A 27,312-nucleotide genomic window follows, 5' to 3' on the forward strand; every position below is an offset into this window, starting at 1 on the left:
AGGATGGCAGGGAGGTTTGGTATTCCAGGATGAAAGGGACACCAGGAAAGCATTCACCTGCCATTTGAAGATGTTGATATAAAGTTATTATGATTAAGATCAAACAGAATTAATCAGCATGCTTAGCATAGCCATATTTTCTGTAAAAGAGAAGAGACTTTTGTGGAAAAGGCTGCACAGACATTAGAAAGCAGCTGTTGAGGAACAGAATGATAGATAAGAGAGCATATAAGTACAAATGAGTCTAGGGTCCAAGGCTGATTGGATTATATCCCAGATCCTGAGAGAACTTTGGCCTGAGGTCAGATCCACCATCTGTTTTCTTAGAGTGTGCACTGGAAAACTAAAAGCAAGCAATATATTTTCACTTTTAGAGAAGCCTACAGTGAGTCTTAGGTTAAATATCAGTTAGCATGTTCAATACAACAACAGAGTGCAAAAACACTTTAATGAAATATTGGTCAGTACTAACAAAGGGAAGACGCTGGTGTCACTGAGAGGCAACTGGGTTTATGAGGAACAAGTCAAGTCAAGTTCACCTTATTTCCTTCTTTGATTACCATCCTAAACTGGAAGATTAGAAAAATGTGAAATAGATAGGTCACCTAGACTCCTCATTGGGTCCTAAGGACAAGCAGAATATTTGTATCAGTTTTTGTTCTCTGGAATAAAACCTGTAGCCATTTAGATATGGACTAATTAATGGTGGAATGGTTTTCTCCATCTTAGATACTCTTCTTTCTAGTCTTCCCCAAATTTCCTTTGTTTGGAGGAATTCTCTCTTATCTCTGAGGAATTCCCTCTGGGGAAGCCGCAGATGCCAGATTCTTCCTCACCTGCCCCTGGTACAGCCAGGAGCAAATAAAGCTTGTTGGCTAAGCCTTGGCTTTAACTATGACTCAGCATCTCATGTGCAAAATGGCAGCGATAATATCAAGCATAAAGGCTTTTCGGGGAAAGAGATTGGGATATAAATGAAATTAGGTGTGAAAAATAAGAGATATTAGGTTTCCAGTAAATGGTAGATACCTTTCCAGGCTGATCATTTAAGAATAATATACAAACTGCTATGAGATTATGGAAAGGACCAAATAACTCCACCAAGAGCAGATGGTAATGACTACAAAGGACCATGGGATTGATCTCTGGATCATAAGGTAGTGGCCAATTAACTGGGGTTAAGGCTTGTCCTTTGTAAATATTGCCAAGTTTTCCTCACTGGCTATGAAAAGAACAAGAGAGGTACTGGGGTACCACTTCTAGAAGCAAGGTAATTTCTCTTCTCTTTCTTTCCCTCCACTTCTCCCTCTCCTCTCTCCTTCATTTATATTAATCTTTAAGTTTGCAACCTGGCTTATTTTGCTTTATTAACTCATGGTCCATCAAGGCTACTTTTAAATGTAACAGTCAGCCCCTAAGTCTCTATTAATAATAAATTGTAGGCAGGAAGACCTTGTTAACAAGACCTAAATAGTCAGGAAATTTTGGGAGATGGTAACTGAAGGAAGACCTGAACCTCCTCCTATGTATTTAAATACATGTTATAAAATCTCATTAATTAAGAGTAATGCACTGATGCAAAATAGATCAATAGAACAGAACAGGAAAATCAGAAATAGAACCAAATAAACATTTGATATTGAGTTATGCATCTTATGTTTTTATATTTATAACAATATTATATTTAATATGCAAATATTATTTGAATTATTAGAAGATATGCTATTAATAACTAATATTAATTATATCATCTTGAGAATCTCTGTAATCTTCTAGGAAAAAAAGAAACCTGTATCTTTTTCAAGATTTAAGTATAAAATAATGAAACTATCAAATTTAAATGGGAAATTTACAGAATAAAGTTGGAATAAGATAGACCTTTTAAAAGCATTACACAAAACCCAGTAGCCCAAAAGAAAATAATTGATTCATTTTAATATAGGAAAGAAAGAAGGAAGGAAGGAAAGAAAAGGAAAGAATAAAGGGAAATTTCCTGCTTGGCATGAACTACTACCATCAAAGGCAGAATGAGAAGGTCAAAAAAGAGAAAGTATTTGGACCTCTTATCACCATCAAAGGCCTAAATTCTTTTATATATAAAGACCCTCTACAAATCATTAATAAAATGACAAATAACTGAATAGAAAACTTGGCAAGGGATATTAAGAAAGTTCGCAAGAAAGGAAATACAATAGTTCCCAAACCTATAAAAGATGTTCTCTGTCACTCATCATAAAACAAGTTCAATTAAAAACTACATGAGAAATTAAATTTAAAAACTACTCTTCACTTCCAAAACTGAATGAAGATGAAATGGCATGATAAACAATGTTTTATGTCAAGTGACTGAAGAAATAGGATTTGGATAAGATTTGAGAGTTTTAATTGGTACTATTCAAGGGATGACAATGAGGAAAACCCCAAAGTCTGCAAAGGTATTTTTTAGATTTATTTATTTTTATTGAAGTATAGTTGATATATAATATTATAATGGTTTCAAGTGTACAATATGGTGATTCAACGATTATATACATTATTAAATCATCACCCCAACTAGAATAGTTATTATCTGAAAACAGAAAGATGTTACAGAACTACTGACTATATTTTCTATGCTGTACTTTCATCCCTGTGACTAATTTATATTATGATTGAGATTTTGTGCCTATTTATCTACAGAGGTATTTCTGACTCATTTATTCCACTTCTAGAAATATATCCTGCATTCTGTTTAAAATAGCATACTGTAAATAGCCAATAATATAAATGAAAATCCAAAGATGAGTTGTTAATTATGACATATTATGTTATTTACAGTCAATGTAAAACAAATATAATGTGCAAATTGTAGAAAGCATGGGAATGTTCTATATATGTTGAAATAAAATGATCTTGAAGATCCATTGCTAATTGGAAAAGCAAAGTATGTAAAAGTGTGCATTATGGGCTATTATTTGTATAAGAAGGAAAATAGATTTTTCCTGGCTCAATTTGCTTTTATAAAAATTTATTTATGCATATTAGTATATAATAAATATGTTATTTATTTTCATTTATAGAAATATTATAAAATAATTATAGAAATTTATAAGAAACTAATAGCAATGATTGCCTGGGAACTGGGTGAAAGGTGAGTATGGGGGTAAAGACTTATTGTAAACCCTTTCTGATAGCTTGATATTAATGTGACATATTATCATCTCAAAAGTAAACTAAAAATACAAACCTTAAAATAAAATAAAATGAAATAAAATATTGTGACTATATTATCCATACTACATAGAAGTTGTAGGCATTTGGTAGAAAGTAAATGATTTTTGAAGGGAATTGAATAAAATCTGAAAAGGAGAATGAGGAAAACATGTTATCTTGGATAAGTCTGTCTTTCATCCACTCTGGCAAAACATGCTTACATGTCTGGTACATGGAAACATGCTAAGAACATGGGACATAGTGATAACCAAATCCAACACAATCCATGTTCTGTACAATCTATATTTTATTTTTCAACAGTCTACTGATTAAGTTCAGTATTGAAATACAACAAACATACTAACAAAAACATGTATGAAGTGGTCTGAGGATTTTATTTGAAACTATAGTGAAATACAAGGAGCAATGTCATTTTATAAAATCTGTTCTATGTTAGAGCATGCTATCTCTCAGTTTATGACTTCTGATACCTTACAATAAATCTCCATAGTTTTCCTCATCTAGGTCTTATCATTTTAGTCTTATTTACATTGTTCAAAAGTAAATGAGCATAGAAATAACTGTTTTATCTTCTACTTGCCAGAGTTGAATGACAGAACATACAGAATATATGTGAATGCACCTAGCAACGTTTCTTGTGTGAACTAGAATAGGTCCTTAATAAATACTTCTTGTATGTGTTACATTACAGAAGTGTTTACATGAGTTTAAATTTTACATTGTTCACTCTCAGTTGAGGGGCAGCATTTACAGATTATCTACAAGGCACTCCTATTAGATCTTGAATGTGTTCCTGGGCCACTGATCTGGGTTAGGCCCTCAGAAATTTCCTGCAGATATGATCACTGAGCACTCCAGCGGAGCAAGAAATTAGTAAAAACAAGAAATTTGATAATCTCCTCATGGTATCAAGTGTTTATCTGCCAGATCAATTCCACATTAACTCTCCCACAGAACTTCCCCAGAGGGAATAAATGTTTCAAGATTCCAAAGAAAAGGGATAGTGGAGATACCAACCAATATAACTAAACAGCTAAAACCTATTCATAGAAGAGACTGGAAAGCTGACTGACATAGACAGAAATTTAGAAGATCCTGTGCTTATTCTCAAACATTTATTCTCATATAAAATGAATCATCAAAAATTCATTTTAACTGCTCACAATTTTATCAAGAGCCTGTACCGTATCAGGAAGTAGCTAGTGTACCTTGTACTATATTACTTAATGCAATCATCCTATCCCAAATTGTCCTAATTAGTTACCCATCTTTTAAACTATTTTAAGTTGGATTTTTAATCCTACCATTAGCCATGATACTTAACCAAGAAACTCGTTTTTAAGAAATGATAGAGAATGCCTTACTATTCCATTCCCATGAAAAATCAATCAAATGATAGATAAATAAAAAGGTTCTTGCAACAATCATTCAAAAACATTCTTTGTTAATGTGTCCTTTAAATGTCAGTTCCTTGGCTTCAAAATAACACACAAACATTTTGTGGGCCCCTATCAGAAAGCACTTGCAAGGCTAAAGTGGAGAATTAGCAGATTTGAATGTAAATTCTTAGAAACTGAATAATTCTTGTGGGTTAACTAAACTCTCTGAGTCTCAGTTTCCTTAACTATAGAATCACCATGATTAAGGGTAGGTTATAATAAATGAGAAAGGGTGGAAAGAAGCCATCACAATATTTTGCACATACTACATCCTCATTCCATGAAAACTTCCCTATTGGGATTTTGATTATGGCCCTAGTATTAAGAGAAAATCCATAGCTCTGTTTCTCTGATTATTGCCAACAAAGTGGTCAATTTTTGTACTTCCTCCTGCTCACTTTAATAATCCAAATTGTAAGAAGCTATTTACAATTTGTGTGTCCAACTTTTAAAAACTATATGAAAGTTGAAAGAGTGATGGTAGTACAAATATAAAAATAAAGATGGTACTATCTCAAATCATTCCATTTTTGGTTAGTCACCCAACAGTGAAATTGCTCTATCATCTTTCTTAAAGCACCTCTCTCAAGGAAAGGAGGATGGTGGGTGTGCGGCTTGGTACAACACTGCGCTGTTTTTACCTCAGCACCAGAATCATATAAAATACCATCAGAACAAACAAGTAATAGGATGCTGTTACTTACTTCCAAAACCTAACAGTGCCTGGGCACAGATTGTAAATAAACAGATGCATTTAGGGGAGTCTTATTAACATAGATGAAAATCATTATGATTGTCTCTGTATTTTGTATAAAGTAGCAATAATTTTCTAGTGATATGTGTAATGTTATTAGATATGATCGAAATTTATCTGAAATGGATGAAATGGAGCATGAAGAGGAAGAACAAAAAGCTAGGAGCCAGGTCATCTCAGATGGGTCACCCACTCTTGGTGAGGCCCCAATTGGGCTGTGGTCATCATTTCTTTGCGTTTAATCTTCAGGCATTTTTGGCCAGAGCTGCTGTCATTTTTCTCTCCATTCTTCCTGATACTCACTCAAAAGTGTATCCTTTGGAAGCTTCCAAAACAAGGCCCCTGGATACTCAAAAAAGATTGGCCCCTCATAGATATTCAATGAAAACGACAGATAAATTAGAGATAGTAGGACAAAGCCACATCAGTGTGTTAATTGGTGGGGAGGAGGCATCCTCATGTGTAAGTAACAAGTCAAATATGATGAAGATAGATATAAACTACAAAATATTGTGTATATAAAATTAAACTGTATTAAGACTGAAACTCCTCAGGCCTCCAACAGCTTATCTGAGAAGAAGGAAGCCTAGTAAGCTCTCAGACTCCGTTAGAGAGCGGAGGAAGGGCAGTGGGTGAGGGGTGGAAGCAGAGTGCTTATCCCGGGCTAGAAGCTTCCCTGAGCAGGTGGCCCAGGGGCTTCTCAACACCCAGCTTAAACCAGCTGCAGGTGTGGTGCCCCGTAAGCGGACGGTGAGAACACTGCCAGGGGCTCCTCTTCAGGGGGTCACTGTGCGGCAGAGCGGCGGCCTTCCAGCAGTACACTCCTGCTTTACCCAAACGAACAGAGAACACACGGCCCAGTGTGCTCGCTTCGCACGGGGGGGAGGGCGGGGGGGGGCGGGCCTCCCCGGGGGGCGGGCCTCCCCCTCCCTCCCCCTCTTACTCTGCTCCGCCAGGGACTGACGTAGCAACTGCCAAGACTAAAGTAGATAAAACCACACCGTGCTCGCCATCCTTCATCCTGGTCCGCAATTTCGTACAGACACCTATACACAACCTGTTGGAAGACCCTCAAATTCCAGTACAGCACAAAACTATGAAAGCCATAGAAAGATATCAGCGCTCAAAGGGCGGTGACTGAAGTGGGGAACCATAATTCGAACTCCATTTACTGTCAACTTCTGCAACTGTCTCTTCATTTTTTATTTTTAGATTGTATAAATTATGAGGTTCAAATTCCAGCCCTGCCATTTACTGAATGTATATCTTTGGACAAATAATTTTACTTATCTTTGTGTCTCCTTATGTATCATTAAAATGGGTATTTTTATTGTGTCTACTTCACAGCGCTTCATGAGAATCATCTCTAAAGTGCTTTGAATAGCACCTGGCACACAGTGAACATCAAAAAAATGTTATTGTTATCTGCTTGATAATTACTAAACTAATAACCAGATATTGCAGAAAACTGGGAGAATACAGAAAAATTACTGACAAGAAAAATTATGTGTAATCCTACCACACTTTGTAATGTGTTCCCTTCAAGTTATTTTTTAAAAGCATATATATTAAGTGTAAGCATATATACTTAACAAATTTGGGTGACCATGTAGTACTGCTTCCAATTTTTTGTCATCATAATTATTTTTGGCTTTGTCTTTAACTCTCAAAGTATTCTAGGTTAGTGATAAATTATATGGTCACTCTATTCATACCATATAAACTATTATGAATCCTACATTTTATTTAGTATTATACCAGGGTTCTACAAAACACTGGATATTGTTCAAAAATAAGTGTAATAAGTTCTATACAGTACATGGTTGAACCATATTTAATCAATCAAACCATTATCTTTTTTAAAAAGAAGAAAACATTTATGGAAATATTACCAAGTGTAAAAGATATTATACATTTCTTAAAATTAAATACCCTTATGGTGTTATCGCTGTCTCTAGAAAGGAAAATCCACAAACAACATCAAATATGCATTAATTATGGAGTTTTTAACTAGGATCATTTTTTATATCAATCAGGAAAATTCAGATTATTCAATAAATTGTGTTGGGAGAATTGTTTAAATCTACTTTTAAAAATATTGTTTCTAACCTCTAACTACACACTAATATAAATTTCAGATAGATTTGGCTAGTTATAACCATGAAAAAATATATGATAAATAATAATAAATTACATATAATAAAATTTTATTAGCTAAATTAGTAAAATATTTATTTCATTTCATGGTGTGGGAAGCCAAAGTATTAACACATATGAACTATTTTTTTTAAATAATTGATAGATTTGATTACATAAAAGGCAAAACTTCTGTATGTTTCAAAGAAATGCCACAAAAAGAGAGCAATCTAGAAAAATTACGTCATATATAACATTGCATAATTTACTATCCTTAAAATAACAAATTCCTATGGTTTCTTATAAAAATTACAAGATTTGAAACTGAACAAAGGAAAATTAAAATTCAGAGAAACTGAAGCTGAATCAATGTACAAATGAAAAAAGCATTCAATTTTGCTGGTGATCAAAGAAATTCTGTTTAAAATATTGGTGAGATATAATTTTCCTTATAAAATTAGCAACTAAAACATACTATTTAGTTCTGGTGAAGGAAAAAGCAAAGTAACTTTCTCATACTGTGCTCAGGGAAATGTAAATTGACAGAACTTCTCTGGAGGAACAGTTGTTTGAAGTGTATTAAAGGTCTAGAAATTTATCCTTAAAAAATAATTTGTACTGTAAGGTAAATACTTATGCATAATGCTTGTCAATCACTGTAATCATGAAAAATGGGAAGCACTCTAATGATCTACCATAGATGATCAGTTAGGTAACTAAGTTACATGCTTATAATATTATACTCTTTAAATTAGTAATTGAGAAAAAATATAAGATTACATAATGCTGTGAAAAAGGGTCACAATATATTAAGTGGAGGAAAAAAAAATATTACAAAATAGGTATAGAATGATCCTAACTTTGTAAGGAAAATCATGTATTGTGTAACAAGATGTTAGCATATTTATTCTACATCAGATTTGATTAAGGTATCCATATATAATGGGTAATAGATAATGAAGTGTGAGATGAATCACCACATGCAGAATTTATAAAGTTAATAATCAAATAATCTAGAGCTATTCCATAACAGTTGATCTCCTTTGCTGTCTTTGAAAATATAGAAGAGGTGGGAGAGAAAGCCATGTTGGTCCCAGGAACCTGAGGACAGAAGCGCCTCAAGGGCTTGCTCTGGGGGGCCTACTGGGGACAACAGACATGTTGGCAGGTAGAATGGATGATTTGTGGGCTGTGTGTGAGAGAGACCACCTGGAGGTTCTCAAACTAGCCAGGAGGCCCCTGAAGAGGCAGAAGAACAGTCTATCGTGATCCTAGGTGAAGTGGACCCCCAGCAAGCCAGGGCTAAATTAGGGGAGGCAGCAGATGGGGGAGCTGTGGAAGGCAGGACAGCTGTGCTTTCCTCTGGCCCCAGGAGCCCTGCTTCCCATGTGTTGGTTAACACTGAATACACATATGCTCCACATTAAAATTATAAGATAGTTGGTATGCTGTGCACTGAAATGGTTATTAATGGTTATCTCTGAGTAGTGTGATCTTGGAGATTTTTTTCTTTCTAGTAAATACATTTATCTTCCTAGTGTTCTGGAAATGGTGTGTCTGCATGTTTACTTGGTAGAAGTTCAGTGTTTTATACAAATTTATGCAGACTTAAATAAGTTAGCAACTGAATAAATGAAAAAGCCTGATAGAACTGATGGACTTTATGGGATACATGGAGGCATGATCAAAATCTGGTAATTGTGTTTCTCCTCTTCTGTCAAGGTCAGAAAAAATGGTAATAAGTTACAGATTTTACATGTGGGCCCATTCTGCCGACAATGTTTTTATGGCTACTAGAAGGCAGAGTAGTGTTGAAGACTTAAGTGTTCTGAGCATATTCCAATCTAGAAGACATGCCCTCTCCTCAGCATGGATTAATGGACCAGGGGCAAGTGGTCATTAGTTTATGCTTTGTTTTCTCAAGGATGTTCTTTTTCTCCATCTAATTTATTAATAGACATTTCCTTCCCAGGGCCATGTTGCTCACCTCCACAGAGAGTCCTTTACATACTAGGATAAAAGATACTTGCTAAGCTGGGCAGTGCGTAGCCTGTGCAATAGTACACAGCCACAGCATCCCCCTGTGAAAAGCTCACTGTAATGCTCCCTTGTAGATAAGCCTTTCCTGAGAAACCCAGATCTCTCCCTCCACTTTAGGGAAACTTTTTGCCTCTCATTTTTAATATATTTCCTTAAACTGTCTTCTCTTTTATGTGTGTTCTCATCTGTACTTGTTTGTACATATTTTCTTGCCATTACGCAACTAGAGATATTTGAGGTCAGGTAACAGTCCTCATGCTTTTTAATCCCTGGCAGCACCTCCCTCAGGGCCTTGCGCAGTGTGCAGTTACAATGTCAATAATCATAGTTAAAATACAAAATAACAATAATGATAATAAGAGATAATATCAACTGAGCTCTCACTATGTGTCATGCACAAAGGGTTTTTGAATGAATTATTCTATTTAATACTTTCAATGACTGTATGTGTTATAGACTATTAATATCTTATTTTATAAAGAAGAAAAACAACCCATCAAGGTTAGACAACCTGTCCTATGTCAAACTGTTAGTAAAATCTTGAATGAATAAGTAAATGAAAAAATATTTCCATATCTTGTGGACATTACATCATTTGGAGCCTGTAACTCAACTTAAATAAATGAAGTTTATTAGACTACCAGTTTATTGATGGTAATATTCTTAATAACTGTTGTTTGAATTCACAGCATGGTACACTTTATATGTGCTTAATTAGTTGGGGAATAAATAAGTGAATGAATAAAAAGATATATTATTTCAGTTATGTGTTTAACCCTATTTTTGAATGGCTTACAGGGAAGCCTGTTCTGTGCTGAGGGTTACTTTTCCTTTTAACCAGGATGCCTGGAATCCTTCTACAGATAAATAAGCTAAGGCTCAATTACACTGTGATTTACCCAAGGCCACATTGCTTTTAGCAAGTGTTCACAGAATCAAGACCCTGAACTCCTAATTCAGAGTACCTCTCCTTAAGCCCTTCCATCTAACTTGACAGGTAGATCACTTTTCTATATATTACATGAAACTGACAAAGTCAAGAGTGCAGAGGATGGGTCTCCTTGCAAACTGCCCACCTATAGTCTTTAATGAAGTCTCCTGTCTGATTAGCCAACACTTGGGAAGCTGGGGCACACAAGCCCAGTTTGGAGTGATGGAATGGCTAAACACATGACAGACACCTTTTCTGCTAGCCTTCTTCTGAACCACATCTAGACCAGGCTTCTGGCATCTCCCAGGCCACTCCAAAAGCAGAGCTGGTTTATAAGATCCAAAGAAACCGAAGTGTGAATATAAGTCAGCACTTGTTAAAGAAACAAGATTATGCCCAGGATGGAGTCCCTCATGCTAAGCCCCACAGCAGCAAACCAAAACTTAGTGCTAAATTTCTATGCTAAGCTCTCCAGAAAAGGAAGGCCTAGGTAAACCAATCAGTGCTTGTTTGCCCAGCATGAGTTACCTGACCCAGCTCCAAGACTTCCCTTCACTGCATATGCAGAAAGTAGCCCTGCTTGAACAGATCAGGAAACACCCAGTATAACTTCCCTATTCCTGCTAACTTTGGTTTATAAAATTCTCACTGTCTACAGCTCTTCAGAGCTCCTTCTGTCTGCTGTCTCGGATGCTGCCAGATCCATGAACTGCTAAATTAAAGTCCACTAGATCAATATATCATCATGGAAATTTTTCTTTTAACAGTTTATGGACTAGAGAAAGAAGTCATCCCATCCTCCCTTGGTGGAGACTAGCTGGCTCTGAGTTTAAGTGGTACAAGCCCCATGCCAAAGCCTGGGCCTGCAGGCTTATTGCTGCAGCTGGCCGTGGGGCCCTGTGTGTTGGATGCTGATACAGAGAGGAAGTCACAGTGAGTCTGGAAATGGCTGCCTCTAGCTGTGCACGAGGAGGAGGTCCCAAGGAAGTGTCTTTCCACCTGGCAACGGTCTTTGATTCTACTCTAAATCCATTCCCTGTACTGCTGTTGGGCTTCTGTTGGCCAGTGTTGAGTTCAGGATCTGGATGATAACTCAGGTTGGCATGTGCTCCTATGAGGGGAGACCCAGGAAAATAGCTGCCTGAATACTTGGCCAGCTCATGTTCTTCAGTTTCATCCATCTCTGCTTCAGGGCTGGAGATGATACCTGACCTGGGTGGGTATTGGCCATAAGGAAGGCAAAACTGGACAGGTGTCTACAGGTCAGTCCTGCATTTGTGAGGAAAAGAGACTGGTTCTGAAGCAATTACATTAGGATCATCGGGAAGATAGGGGGCTTCCTGGAAGTTACCTGCCGTGCTTCACAGGCAGGGCTGGCGGCAGCAGAAGACAAGGTACACAATGTGTGCTCCTCAGGTATGTCACACTGACTAGTGCTGGCTCCTGCCATCCTCCTGGCCCTGACCAAAGTCCATCCCTCTCGCTGACTTCCTTTTGAACCCCTGCTTACTATTCAACCTTGTGATCAGAATGTGGCTTCTGTACTTGAATCCATATGAGGTTTGGTTAACATGATAGTTGTCTACAGAAGATATTTTTTCAAAAACTAACATCAAGGCACTTTGTAAGTTTGATTCTTGTGCATCTACAAGTCTTCCTGAGTGGAGTTAAGTACAGGCTCTTTGTGGGGAAAAGAAGAAAATGAGTTTTTGGATGAGCAGGGCTGAGAATCCAGCCCAGGGCCATGGTGAAGGCTCTGGTCATAACAGCTCCTGAGCCTCTCACAGTGACATACTGACATCATTTCTTCAAATGCATGCAATTTGAGGTTTTATTTGTTTTTCAAAATTAATTGGCAAAGGTGAACATTTCTGATTGCTTGGGATGGGTGGGGGGAACAAAACAGCAGAGGCTTCTACCCCCTCCTAATTGTGATTTCACTGTATAGAGCATGCATTCAGCAAATGGGGAGGGAGGGAGGAAGCAAGAGGGAGAGGGAACAGGAAGGGGAGAAAGATGGAAAAGTAAAGGGAGGGTGTTGGAGAGAAGCTTATTTCCTGAGCACAGTCATTCCAAGATATCATGAGCAGCAAATTAAACGATCCTTCAGCAAGGATTTTGACAAGAAAATTTCATTAGGGATTTAAATCTCTATGGAAGCTCAAGTCGCTGCATTAAGATATGAAAATTGTGCAAATATTATTCCTTAGAATAATGTTTGCTGCAGGTCATTGAGTTTCAGTCAATGAAATTTAGAGTGATAAATGTCATATTGAAAATGACTAAAGGAAGGAGGGGTGAAGAGGAGGAAGGAAAGGGCCCTGCAGTTGGGAGCTCAGGTCCGGGAGTCATTTGGATTGGAAGTTAGACTCCAACATTAACAAGCTGTGTGCCCTTGAGCAACTTTATTTAACCTCTCTGAGGCCTTATCTCCTCAACTACAAAATGTGAGTAATTGCCAGGAACTCTGCAAGACTATGTGAGGCTTTAATGAGATAATGCAGATAAAGCCCTTAGGCACCAGGCCTGGTGTAGGGCAACTCTAAGCACAGATAAGCATGGCTATGAGGATGAGTAAAGGAAGTGGGCTGATGTTTATCTGGTCCTGGCTTCTTGTCATCCTCAGGGATAAGTACCTATAGATATTATTGTTGCCATTATTCAGATGAGAAGGCTGAGGCTCAGGGGCTGGATAGATCTGCCAAGGTCCCAAAGCTGCGTGGCCACCAGAATCACACCCATGCTTCTGTATCCACACATTTTCCTTCTCACTAGCCTGTGAAGGCCTCAGAACCTAAATCCTGTTCAGACACTTTGTGCTAACAGAATCTGACTGGTTAGATAGACCTTGGTAGATGCTCAGAAAAATCTGGGGAATGAATCAATGATTCCATAAATAAATGGATGAATGCATGGATGAACTGATGCTATAATGCTTTTCACATTTAACCTGTGTCACAGAGACTCATCCAATGGGCTTCTCAATGCTGTTTCTCTTCAAGGCATTCTGGAGCTTTGACTTACATAATGATATGCCATTTTACAGAAAACAGAAGGAAAGGAGAAAACAGGGAAACATTCATATACTTTCAGAAACCAGATACTAAAAGTCCCCTTTTTAGCATTTTAATGTATGCTTTTTCTACCATAAAAGGATATTGCTATTGTTCCTATTGTAATCTTATAGGAAGATAATTTTCTATCTTGCTGTTTTATCTAATAGGAGTATTTCTTACAGCTATCATTTCAGTGGTAACTTTGAGGTAGGGACATGGGACAAACATCATGATTAACTTTTCCTACATTTCATGAAAAATGCTGAGATATAAACAGTATTGTAAGAATAGGAGGGACCCCATCTTAAGGCTAAGATTACATTTAAAAAGCAGAGCTGAGAAGTAAGAGTCCTAACATATTGTTTAGTAATCAGATAATAACCCACCCTATCTTAAGGCAGGGTAAGCAATTTTAGCTGATACATTCCCACTGCCTGAGGGTAACCACTATCTTGGAGAACAGGATCAACAAACACCTTGTGTTAAGTTTATTTTACAGAATACTTAGAGGACTGACTGTGGATGAGGACAAAGTGTCCTTCACTGGAGGGAGACATCATGATCCCAGGGTCAAGTCTATGTCCAAAAACCCCCCTCTACCCTTTGCCCCTTCTCGAATGCCTTAAAAGACAGAATCCCCAGCCTTTCAGCATGCCTCCTCTCTGAGGACACCTGCATTTTCCTTTCTTTAAGTGCGTACTTTTAAATAAAGCTTTCTCACAGCTCAAATTATTCTGTTCAGTCTCTTTGCTATTTCATTTTATTTCCAAGTCTTCACTCTGTCTCTGCTTTACTCCTGATACGTAGGGAGGGGCTGCTGAGAGCTCAGATTTGGGCCTGCAAGTTCCCATCGCCTCGCCTGGGTGACCTGGAGGGACCTGCAGCTGTGTGATCTGCTCTTAGTAGCCTGAAAATCACCTTTCTTTGGGAAGTTCTCAAAACATAATCTCACTCGATCCTGTGCTCCATGGCTCGTCCAAATCCTGGGGCAGTAGGGGCTAGTCCCCATGCTGTGCAGATCCAAGTAGACAGAAGCCGCCAGGCGACTCTGGTTTCAGGAGTTGGCAAGGGAATCTGCCCTAGGCAGAGAACTTTCCCTCTTTCCCTCTGTACTTGGCTGTTTTCTGCTACCTGCAAGCCATCTGCCTTTCCCTGCTGCTCTTGCTTTAATGAATTCCTTCCTTACCTTCACTAGTCTGACCTGCTCGAGAATTCTTTCTCGTTCAGAGTCAAGAACCTTCCCCCATCCAGGCTGAGGTTTCACCTGGTGTGCAGGAAGAGACCTCCCCAGATGCAGCTGCCTGGCAACAACTTAATAGAATATTACAGGCACGCTGTATGTTATTTTTACTTAAACATAATCTTGTTATTGGTTTTTAGAATGTGCCCATTTTTTGCCATGATAAATGTTCTGAGTGTTTTTATGCACGTAAGACTTAGGTTTTCAGGGTTAGTGACTCTGGCAATGAAGTCTTTTTTTTTTTGAGAAATATACAGTCCTTGTGGTGAGCCGCATCCTCAACTTTTTCAGTGATGGACTATGATATCCAATTGGATGGCGAGAATTTGATTAGATTGTCTAAAGAGATATCATTTTACCCATTTTGTACCATATGAGTGTCCTGTCCCAGAATCATGCCCTTGATAGATATTCTACAGCTATATAGGAAAAGAAGGAAAGAAGGAAGGAAGGAAAGAAGGGAAAGGAACATAACATACCTGTCAGATATCAGCTTAGCAAGTGGCCAAAATCACACGATAAAAAAGATAAAACACATCCCAGTTATTTCCCCCTATCTGGTACTTCCTAGATACCAGTGCCTCACATTTCAGAGAACAGAAATCCATGGAACAGAATCCATGGCTAGCTTGCTTGCCAGCTTTAGGAAACCTTCGCTTTTCTTTTTGCAAACCTAAATATAGAAATAAAGTAAAAATTTCACATTCGACCAGAATTTGGCATATTAGTATGGAATGTTATTTTTAACTCCATATAGAAACAGAAACTAACAACTAGCAATATTTCTTAGTGGCAAATTGTCTTCTCTCATGAATAGAAAAAAATTGTTATTAGTACAATAATCGCTGGTATGCAAGGAGTGTTGCTAAAAATAGGTTTTTCACAGTTTGAAATATAATTTTATAGGCATATTTTCTTATTTTAGCAAGTATGAGGTAGTTTAATAGGTTTAAATGATCACAAATTATCAACCAGAGGGTAAGAACCAATATGAAACAAACTGTAGTTTCCATAAACATTCTTTTGGATAAATAATATGCTCTTTTATTTTTCTATGCCCTTGTTTTGTAATGGGGATGGTGACAGAGCTGAGAAAGCAGGATCTGCAGGAGCTCCCAGCAGAGGTCAGCCCTGGAGCTGAGCCTGGTGACCAGGTCCTATCGCTGCAGAAGACCTAGACCTAGAGCACGTTAGTTCTGAGCAAGCTTTGAACTTTAAGGCTGTCACCAGCTTCTGCCCTTGGTGGTTTTCTGAGACATGCAGCTGAAATACACACCTTTCAGCTGAGCTAGCAACTGTTGCTCAGAGTAAGGGTTGCCTGTATATTGTGTTAGAGAGAATATAAAAATGCTTGACCTACTTGGATCCGATAAGATGGAATCAGTTTTCGGCAGAAATTGATCACAACGGACTCCTTGGTAGCCTTCTTTGCACCTGAGGAAAGGGGATAAATGACAAACATACGCATGTGGTTGTGAAAGATTCAAGATTTCAACAAGCAAACTAGCCACCAGTTACATAAATGTGAGAACAGTATATTCATGCTTTTGTGTTGTTTGATTCAGGCAGTTTCTAATACTGACAGGTGGATTTTAGAGTTTATTTCTGTGCAAAAAAAGCACTGTTCTGCTGTTACAGTTTTATATATAATACCTAAGGAGCAAAGTGAATAGCATTTTCAGATGCCCCTCATAGCAATCAGGGTTGCCCTCATATTATAATTCTGAAAGCATGTATACTTCTCTCTGTGCAACACACTGGTCTCTAAAAGGCTGCAAATGCTTTTACAGAAGCACCATATTTGCCACTTTACAAAAAAAAAAGTCATTTGCTAATATAATTAATCAAAAACTAGGAGTAAATTTTGGCTACTGTTTATTTTACTTGTGCTTCATTATTTTGTTCATTTGCTAATTTCACTTTTTTGTTAAATTTAACTATTCTTCAAGTCAGTGTCACCTAACCACTTGGCCAGAAATAATAGTACTTATTTCAGGTCTGGCAAGGTTTCTATGCGCAAGGTCTCTATGCATTTCCTCTAAACTCCTGTTTTTCTCTTCTCATTTTTCTCTTTTATATTCAGCAAATGTGCAATGTGCCTGCTTTCTTCCAGGCATTGTACCAGGCAACTTTCCTGAGGCAGGCACAATTTGGAGGCAAGGAATTTGCCTGGAAGACCCTGCAATGAGGCATGTCGCAGCCCTGCCAGTGCTCTCTCAGGCCTTCCCACAGCTCGCTCAATCAGGGTTGCTTGGCCACCTCAGCCGGCATTGGCTCATCAGCTGGCAGTTCAAGGGACAAATACAGCCGAAGCCCCCAACGCCTGCCTCTGTAAGGGGGGCGGTAGCATTTAGTGGTCTGCTTGAAGCTTAATCTGTCATGCTCGAGTTAAGAAGGAAGCAGCCATTGTTGCTTGTGGGATGAATCTGTCCTAGTTATAGAGAAGGAAATTGTACTGCTGGTATAAAAATCAGATTTAAAGAACAATCCTCTGGTGTTTAGAAATCTATGATATCCACAAAAGAATTCAAAGAGACCCTTCTATCAGAAACAGAAACTGTGAATTCTTTCTTTGGAATATGTTTTGTTTTCTGGCTGAATAAACTATTAGATAAGGTCTATTGCAAGTGGAGCAGCAACACTGAAAGGCTCGTAGGTAATTTTTCCACCTTTCATTGTGAGCCAAATTGGAATTCAGGTAATCGGGCAGGCTCCCTTCAGTACCTTTTTAAGCCTGGCACTCTGGAGTGTATTTGGCAATTTTCCCTGCAAACTAAGAACAAAGGCTTCTGATATATGGATACCCCAGATACCCAACAGGCAATTGAAAGCAGCTACATATTTTCATAACCTTTTTTTAATTCATTTATTGCACTTGAAATAAAGCAGGTTCTATAATGGTAAAAAGTTCGAAAATACTTAGGACTGAGGCACATTTGTGATGACAAAATAAATTTCTGTTCTCTTTTGAAAGGTGCCCTAATGTTGTTAGTATGCCTTTACTCAGAATTACCTGAAATGTAGTGCTTCAATTTTCATTTCCCCACAATGGTGAGCTATGAGTTAGGTGTGTGCTATAATGTGGGTTCACTTTTTGGAGGTTTTTATTTCCAATATGTATGGGACATTTTAAGCATACTTTTCTCTTTGTGTCTTCATTTAATAAGAAAATGGTATGCTAAGGAGATTGCTGCTTTTAATGGGAAGTGCTTTCTTTGGGTTTTGTTTTGCTTTTTAAAGAGTCTCTATTACATAAAATGCATTACTCCATTTGTGTGTGGAAAAGGAAATAAGGAAAGATGTTTGAAAGATTTTTAGTCTTAAAGTGATTTTCTATGACTTTGGGACCATTCTGAGAAGTGTTCAGGCCTCATGGGGTATCAGGAAAACAGAACAGTGGCGAGGGCTTTCATCCAGCCTGCATTCCCGTGTGCCGTGGATAAGGAAGTGTGATGACATGGTGGCAGCCCAGCCCAGGCTGGGGAACCCACCAGAGGCTGGGTGACTGGGTTTGCAGCAAGTCCTGCTCCTCTGTTAAAGAGGTAGCGTCCATGCTAATTGGTGCTGGGTTTTAAGGATGAAATACTAAAATTTCCATTTAAACAGTCACACATGTGTCACCTTGATCAGACCCATCCAAATGTGGAGATGAATGTGGCCATCAGGTAATGCCCATGAGGTGGGCTGAATTTATCACGTTATTAAAGATTTGAAGCAAGTCTTAAGATGCACTTCTATTACATAGATTTGAGTCTGGCAGACCTTCGAGCAGTGTGATAAGCACATCTTTTGAGAAATATCATCCTATGTTTGTTTTGACTTTGGTAGTTGGGGGAAGGGTTAGATAGTGTTTTTCTTTGTTTATTTTTTTTAAAAACATCTGCTTTTTGAAAGGTACAAGAATAAGAGAAATTTATATAAAAGTCTTTGTTCATCTAATAAACATAATAGAACTGACAAAATTTAAAATGTGTATCTTTTATGATAAATATATATTTAAGAATAGCACAAATCTTACCTTAACCAGGTTAATATTCTAATTTTTTTCTACTCTGCCTCACTTGCAAAACTCCACTCAATTCATCCACTCCTCTTCTCCAAATTTCTTTATCCCTTAGAAACACTGCATCACAATGATTATGCTAAAAATCCCAATGTTCCCTGGTGATTTTCTGGGTTAAGTCTTGATTCTGTAATAAATGGACTACGAGCAGAGAGCAGACTGTGGACAGGAAGGATAGCCACGGCTGATAAAGAGTCATGTAAAGCAAATGGGAGAATTACTATCAACAGCGATCCAACCACAGAGCAAACTCAGGGGCTTGGCTCGCAAGAGCAAATAAATTTTACTTTGAAAAATAAAATGGCTTTATATTATGAGTGTTTATCTACTCTGGGGTGACACTTCAAAAACCAGGAGGTCCTTGATCCTGTTGTTTGCTTTCCAAATTCAAAAGGCCGCAGGAAGGCACAGTGAGGAGACAATGCCCACAGCATGGCAGGGCGGGTGACAGGTGGATGGGAGAACCACGGCCGGCTGGGCCTGATCACTGGGGCCAGGCCCTGCAGGTGACATGGGAGGAGAGCGTGGAGACTCTAGCCCTGCCGAAGTGTGAGCAAAGCCTCTCTCTCCCGGGGAGCCTCAGGCCCAGCGCACAAACTGGGGCATCCCTCTCTACAGGGAAAGGGCCAGCTGCGGAGCTGCAAATGCAGATCCGCTGTTTCTACCCCTCACATCCTCCTAGCTTGGCCCTCACCCCCTCCCACTTGTCCAGCTGCGCCTAAAATAACAAGCCATGCCTTCTGTTCATGTTTCTTCTTCTACCTTATCCCTGAGAAAAAGTCTCGTTTTAGTGTGAAATGTTAAAAAGCAATCCCTGGGCACAAGAGAAGAAGAGAACAACACAGGCAAAGATGAGGAAATTTGAAATGCACGCGTGCTGGCTGGAATGGACTACTTGTTTTGTCTGGGAACAATAAAGCAGAAGCAGTCACCCTGTTGCCCAGCCTGGATGTGGAGGATCCCGAGGGAGACACTTTAAAAGTGGTCGGATCACCTGCTGATGTTCCCACAGAATCCACATGCTCTGGCAGCTAAAAGTGATGACTCTGGCCATCAGCCCACATGGTCAACTTCGGGCCATTTCCATTTCTCAAAATACTCATACTCCAGTTTGTTTCTTTGAACCCATTTCCTGAATAACAACTAAGTAAAATGAATGACTTGGAGAGAAAAATTGAGGAACTCTCACAGGTGCCCAACAACCCTCCTACAATCTCAGACTATTCCTTCAATATTCCCCTCTTCCTCCTGTTAGGAAAACGAAACAAAACAAACCACAAACAACACAAAAACTGTTCCAATAAGGGAACCATAGTGTCCTCAGCCCCTTTCTGTTGATTTCCTCATTTTCTCATGAATGAGTAGTGTACTCATGAATGGAAGGTGTTGGCATTGCTTCACCCCCTTTTTCTCCGTTCCTACTATGTCTTCATGGTCAGGGTCTTGACTACCAACGTGGATGGTCCAGTCCACACACAGCTGTTTGGCACATGTCTTCTTCATCTGTTTCATAATGATTAATGGTGTTGAATTCATAGTCTTGTTTCTCTGCTTAGTATTTGTGTGGATGTACTTAGGGAAATCATTTAATATCCCTGTTCCCCAGTTTCATGGGACTGACACCAGGAAGGAGAAAAAATGAATAGGCACACATGGTTGCTATCACAGACGTGTGTTTTAGCCATTTTTATGCCTGGAGACGTTATATCTTGCACAGGCATTATACTTAAAGAGAGAAAAGTATGAGGGACAGAAAAGTGTTCAACTGCTTGCTTCGATCCCTGTGTTGTGCCTGGTCTCTGCATACATGTTGGAGAAACTATAATACATACTTCCTTCTGGAAACTTGGTTTTAGACATGAAGTTTAAGCTAGCAGAAATTGATTAACTTCACAAAAGAAATGGTGGCAAACTGTAGGGTTTGTTTCCTGACTGTATCAACTTTGATTCATAGACAAATACAGCAGTTACTCTTTGATATTACAGTAAAGTAGACACTTTGTCAGTGACATACATGTTTGCCAATTTTAAAGGGCCTATTAAACACTGACTTGAAAAAGGAACAATCCCTCCAGGTATTCTTCCCTGTCACCTGCCAATTCTTAGCCTCAATTTCCGTCCTTGGTTGAGGAAAATGGAAAGATCATCAGGCATTTAAACCTCACATTTTAGAGGCAGGGTGGTTTAGAGTACTGCCTGGTTTTAAATCCAGGATCCACTATTTTCCAGCTGCTTCAACTTCCTGTACCTCCTTTTCTTCATTTTTAGACTGGAGGTAATAAGAGTAGCTCCTTTTACAATTATTATTAGGAATAAATAATACAATACCTGTGGTTGGTGGTAAGTACTCAGTAAATGCTAGTTTTTTGTTTTTTGTTTTTTCTTTTTATTCTTTGAATTTGGAATCAGCCTTCTAGCTTTTCAAGTGAGGAAACTGAGGTTTAGAAAGGTTAAATATCTTATCCCCAAATCACATAGCCAGTAGTATCTGAACTTACACAAACTCAACTGGGGTTGACTTTAAAATCCTTGCTCGATCTGTGGCATTCCCTGGCATTGTTCATGGAAATTCAGTAGATACATATATTGCCATACACCCTCCTCCCTTTCCTAAGATCAGTATTTGAAAATAATGGCCTAAATACTATGAACTGAAGCCTTGATTTATGGTAAGAATTAAAGACCTAGGTTTGTAAGTTGTTATCCAATCTTGAAATGTTCTTCAGCAAATCATGTCAGAGACTAATCATTGATGTAAAAGCAAATTTCCAGAGCTTCATGTTAAAAGGTAATTACCAACTATGGATGGGAACACTCTTTCGGAGAACTACTATTAAAGAATGAAAATGACACCTCTAGATTTCCTCAACTAAAAAAATAAGAACACAAACAAAACTGTAAGGATGGAGTTTCAGTAAGGCAAGTGGATTGCCCAGCATTTAAGACATGGGGAGTACAGGAAGCAGAATGACAAACCTTGTCTCCATCTGAATGCAAATGTGTGCTGGGTGTACCAGAAAATTTTCTAGTGAAGAATCTGCAGCCTAGAGTTACTGGCTCAAAGTTATTAACAGTGTCAGAACAAATTCCCTTCCCCGCCACTCACTGCTACTGCTGAAGCTGAGGCCTTGGTTTGGCTATGGAGAATATTGTAGCACTGATCAACATATAAGCTTTCTTTAGCTGAATTTAGGATTTAATTAAGTGGTCTTATTTAAAAGGAGTATAATTAGGGCAGCAAGATATTTAAGCTAACCAATTGGAATTAAAATTACCTACAGACTGGCTTTAGGTACAGTCTTCCCCAAATCTTTTCAACTATAAATAGAAGGATTTGGAATTGGATTATTTTGAATTGCAAATAACAGTTGCCTTCAAACTCATGAGGTTCTCTCCAGTGCATTATTGGTAGCTTTCAAGTATATCACAAATTCCATGGCTGAGACAACTGTGGCTTATAATGTCATTCCTCTTACAGCTATGAAGTTTCTGGCTAACAAAGTTTACCTGTGATCTCAAGAAAATGTAGGGATTTATTATTTTTCTTAATTTCCCTTTAAAAAACACAGTACATATAGGGTTTCTATACTTTCCACTGGATGCCCTGGAATGTATCCATCATGGGTGAGGGGGTCCACTGTACATTCATAGGAAGGTTGGTGAGAAGACATAAAATTACAGCATGGAACCACGAGAATGGATAGAAGTCACTGAGCATTAGAGTGTACTCAGAGGATCAGACGAAGCCAGCTGTCATCTAGAAAAGCAGTTCTCTCAGACAAAAGAACTGGTATTACAGTTGGCAGTTACAGGGTGCAAATCTTAGCTTAATATTAAGAATATGATCCTCATACACTGCTGGTAGACATGTAAGATGATATGGCCACCTTGGGAAACAGTCTGATAGTTCCTCAAATATTTAAACATAAAATTACCATATGACCCAGCAGTCATCCTCCCACACCCCCCAAGTGCATGTTCAAGAGAAATAAAAAGCATCTACACACACACACACACACACACACACACACACACACTTCCCTTTAGCAAAGTTTGAATTTAAAAGTAGATGGAGGCCAATTATTTCATCCTAAAACTACTGTGATTTCAGAACTGCATTTGAAAGCATCTGCTCAAATTTAGGAGGCATACTGCATTGTTTATATTTGAGCCCTAAAGACAGAGGAAAAGCATGATTGCAAGTTTGAGAAGTTAGAAGCCATATATAACAAATATGTGTTTACTCAACTACAAGTTTTTCTCAATAGGTAGGATATAAGGGACTGTGTCCGGCAGCCATCTGTATACTTCATCGGTCAATTTTAGTACCAGGGAGACAGCAACCATTTACATTAAGTCATTTCATTTACATATATGGAACATTCACTTTTGGATAATCAGTGGCTGAGGAGTACTCAGATCAGTCTGGATACATGTTTTGGCTTTATAGAGACTTCTGTCCCTATTTGGTCAAGAGCTTCATCTCAGCCTTCTTAAACAAAATTAAAACATACGACATGGCATGAAGGCACTACACAGCTTAGAAAGCATAGCAATATTTTCCAGTGCAGCTATGAGGGATGAGTAAGTTATTCTGTTTAATTTAGCTTTCATTTTACTGCATCTAAAATATTTTTTAAAATCTCCTTTTAGGAAAAGTAAATAAAAAAACAATATTTTGGCCCTCTTGCAGAAAGACTTCCTAATTTCCAAGCCAACAGTGGAACAGGATTTATTGTCACATCTACTCCCTATGATTCCTCTTCATGATTTTCACTTTTGATATTACAAAGATTGATAAATTAGCCAATCATTGACTTTCTCTGATGCGTAAGGTCTAACATTAGCAGATTCCTTCACTTGTCTCTACTTGCTTGGAATCAGAAGAGGAATTGACTCAGATGTTCAAACTAGTCAATGGAGGAAAGGCAAAGACCTTCCTTGTCAGATCACAGTCCAGAAAGAATATAACACTGAACCCGAGTAAAACATTCCAAAGATACTGTATGAGCCAGCTTTGGCTGCCATAACAAAGTATCACAGATGATGATCAAAGAACAACAGAAAATCATGCAGACTAGAAACCCAAGGCTACAGGGCCAGCGAGTCTGCGCCTGGTGAGGGATCTCTCATTGGGCTGCAGTGGCTGCCGTCTTGCTGTAACTTCACAGGGTGGGGAGAAAGAGATCAAACTCACTTTCTCTCCTGTCCTCTTCTTAATCTGACCACCAATCCTATCAAATTAGGACCACCCCACCATTATAACCTCATTTAACCTTCATCACCTCCTGAAGACCCTGTCTCCAGATATGATCACAATGGGGGGTTAAGGCTTGAACATACGAGTTTGGGGAAACACATTTCAATTCATAGCAGTTGCCAGCTGGGGAACTTTGTCTATAGAATAGCAAAGACCAGAATTTGGATTCTCCTATGTGTAGAGTTGCCAGAAACAATATGGGACACCCAATTAAATTTGAATTTCAGATAAATAACATTATTTTTTTTTTGTATAAATGAGTCCTAAATGTAATATTTGGGACACACTTATATTAAAAATGTATTCATTATTTACCCAAGATTCAAATTTAAGTGGGTGTCCTATATTTTATTCTCTAAGTTTAGCAATCATAACTATAGGAGAGTAGAAAAATCTGAATAATCAGAGATGTAAGAACCATCTACAAGAACATCTAGATTGAAGTTAATGTATAATGACTTTGCTGTAACTATATCCTGTTCTGATAAATTTAGCCATCTCTTGCATTGAAGGAAAGGAGCCTGGGCACATTCTATTTACTTCTGTCAGCCATACAAGGGACATAATGAGCCCACACAGTCTAGAAGGAGAGAATATGAATTTCAATGACTAGCTCTTAAATAGCCAAAGCATGAAAAGGCAACTTTAAGAATGTGGTGAAGATCAAATGAAGTAATGTTGGTAAATGTTAGATGCAGATTTGTGACTTAATTGTGTATATCACTGACTAGTACTTTGCATAAATTCTGAATAAACTGTTAAGAGTTTGCTGGCCAGCAGCCCAAGTGAGACCAAAGGAAGAAAGAGGGTCCATTCTTCTAGCTCCATTCTGCATCTTACTTTAATCAGGATAATTTGATATTCAGGCACTCACATGGTATTGAATTTGAAAAGTGGTGGACACAGATGTATAACAAAGGGTGATGATGACCTAAAATCAAAGATAAGACATAACAGAGACCCTTCTGGAAGATGTCCTTTCTGGAATTCACTGTTCTTAGAAGGAGTCAATGAGAGAGTGTTATCAGCAAGAGATCAGAGTTCAGCCTTGTTCCCTACCTGGGTAGTGTGGGCGATTCCCTGAAGCAAAGCAGTGCACAGCTTGATAAGGAAGAGTGAAAAGAAAATAAATCTGAGAGATAAATCTTATTTAAAAGGTATCTTTATGATTGGCATTATAAAGGAGAGAGGGAGCTCATTAGCAAACGAACTGATAAAACCACTCACAGCATGCTTCAAAAAGAAGTGGTAATAATTATTGTCTCTCTAAGAAAGGGGGCAAAATATCCACACAGTGTCATTCACAAATCTCTTTGCAGACATCACAGAGCGAGCTACAAAAAGTCCCACAGCTTTCTGATTTAATTAAGTGAAGAAAGCAAGAAAAAAGACTTACAGTTCACATGCCTGGATCATAGAACGTTCTACATGAAACATGATTTTTTTAAAAGCCATTTTAGAAACCCCTAGAGTTTGCTGAGCCCTCATTCAGCACAATAATTTTCCCTTTTTCTCCCAGCGTATCATACAATCGACTAACAGGGGGCAGCGTTTCTGCCAGCTAAAGGAGGTGGGCAGCTTTGATCAGAATTCACAATAATATATCTCCCTTGTGTGATAAATGATTTACTGCTGAGGATAAATGGATATAATCTTTCATTATGTATGACATTCATCAGCAACAAGGAAGCTTTGGACTGAATGGAAAGTGATTTCATATTAAAAGCCTCATACAACTCAGACTGAGAAGAAAGTGAGGTCTTGCCTTGAAAAAAAAATGGCACAGGCTTGTATCAAATGGATACACAGTCAAATATAATCTTAATCTAAGTTTGAAAATCTGTTAGGAGGAAACCTGGGAATTATGTGAGTAGATCATCCTCAATTTGCACAGAAAAGTTCCATTTCTTGATTATACAATTCTACTTCCTTAAATGTATCATTAAGACCAACCTGGATAACTGAGAATAGTGATAGAGCCAGGTAGGGAGGAGGGAGCAGAGGTGGGGGTGTGGTATGACTTAATTTCCTTTTATTTTAGAAATTCAATGCATCATTCCTAAAGTAGATAAATCAAGAAATAGAGGCTTAATGTATTATTTAGAGATATGAAGTTAACAAACAACCAGGAAAATATCAAACAAAAATAGTTTAGTATGCTTGCCTGTGTGTTTGGGGAGCATGTTGGGGGAGATGGGGTGGGGCAGCTGGGCAAAAGGATAAACCAGAACTGGCAGCTTTTCATTATAAACACATTTTTGTTGTTTAGTGTATTTATTTATTAAATACACACTTAGACAAAGCTATTTAAGTACTCTAATCATTTAATTTTAAAAGTGATTCAAGTTGTTTGCTTCACTGACTCTCTTTATGACCCAGTTATCATATCACATCTTCATTTGATATTTCAATAATAAAAATTCCCTAATACTGCAGTATATCTTACAAGCAAAAAGATAGAACATGAAAGGCAATGTGAGGAAATGAGAAGATGGACCACAGACTGGGAAAGAATATTTGTAAAAAGTATCTCTAATAAAGGACTGTTATCCAAAATATACAAAGAATCCTTAATAATCAAAAGTAAGAAAGCAAAGGACCCAATTAAAAAATAGGCCAAAATCCTTAAAAGACAACCCACAAGAGAAATATACAGCAAAAATGCATATGAAAAGATGCTCAGTATCACATGTCACAACCTATTAGAGTAGCCAAAATCCAGAACACTGACAATACTAAATGTAGGTGAGGATGTGAAGCAACAGGAACTCTTATTCATTGCTTCTGGGAGTGCAAAATGGTCCAGACACTTTGCAATACAGTTTGGCAGTTAATTACAAAACTAAACATACTTTTACCAAATGATCCAGCAACCATACTCCTTGGTATTTACTCAAAGGAGCTGAAAACTTATGTCCACAGAATGTACATGGATGTTTATTGTAGCTTTATTCATAATTGCCACAACTTGGAAGCAACCAACATGTATTTTAGAATGTGAATGGATAAATAAACTGTGGTATATCCAGACAGTGGAATATTATATAGTGTCAAAAAAAATGAGCTATCAAGCCATGAAAAGACAAGGAGGAAACTTAAATACATATTACTAGTGAAAGAGATCAATCCAAAAAGGCCCCATACTGTATGATTCTAATTATTATGACACTATGGAAAAGG

The 27,312-nt window shown here is 38.0% G+C and overlaps 1 protein-coding gene across 4 annotated transcripts in view; it reads right to left on the reverse strand.

The window, feature by feature from the left end:
* Positions 1-27,312, reverse strand: part of NRG3 (neuregulin 3) — a 1,067,441-nt gene that overhangs the window by 228,829 nt on the left and 811,300 nt on the right. For all 4 annotated transcript variants that reach the window (XM_036883956.2, XM_057505850.1, XM_036883955.2 and 1 more), the window contains exon 3: positions 16,170-16,243. In XM_036883956.2, coding sequence (XP_036739851.2) covers positions 16,170-16,243 — 74 coding nt within the window. The remainder of the gene's footprint in view (positions 1-16,169; positions 16,244-27,312) is intronic.

This window comes from Manis pentadactyla, chromosome 8 (assembly GCF_030020395.1).
Source record: "Manis pentadactyla isolate mManPen7 chromosome 8, mManPen7.hap1, whole genome shotgun sequence".
Taxonomy (NCBI): Eukaryota; Metazoa; Chordata; class Mammalia; order Pholidota; family Manidae; genus Manis; species Manis pentadactyla.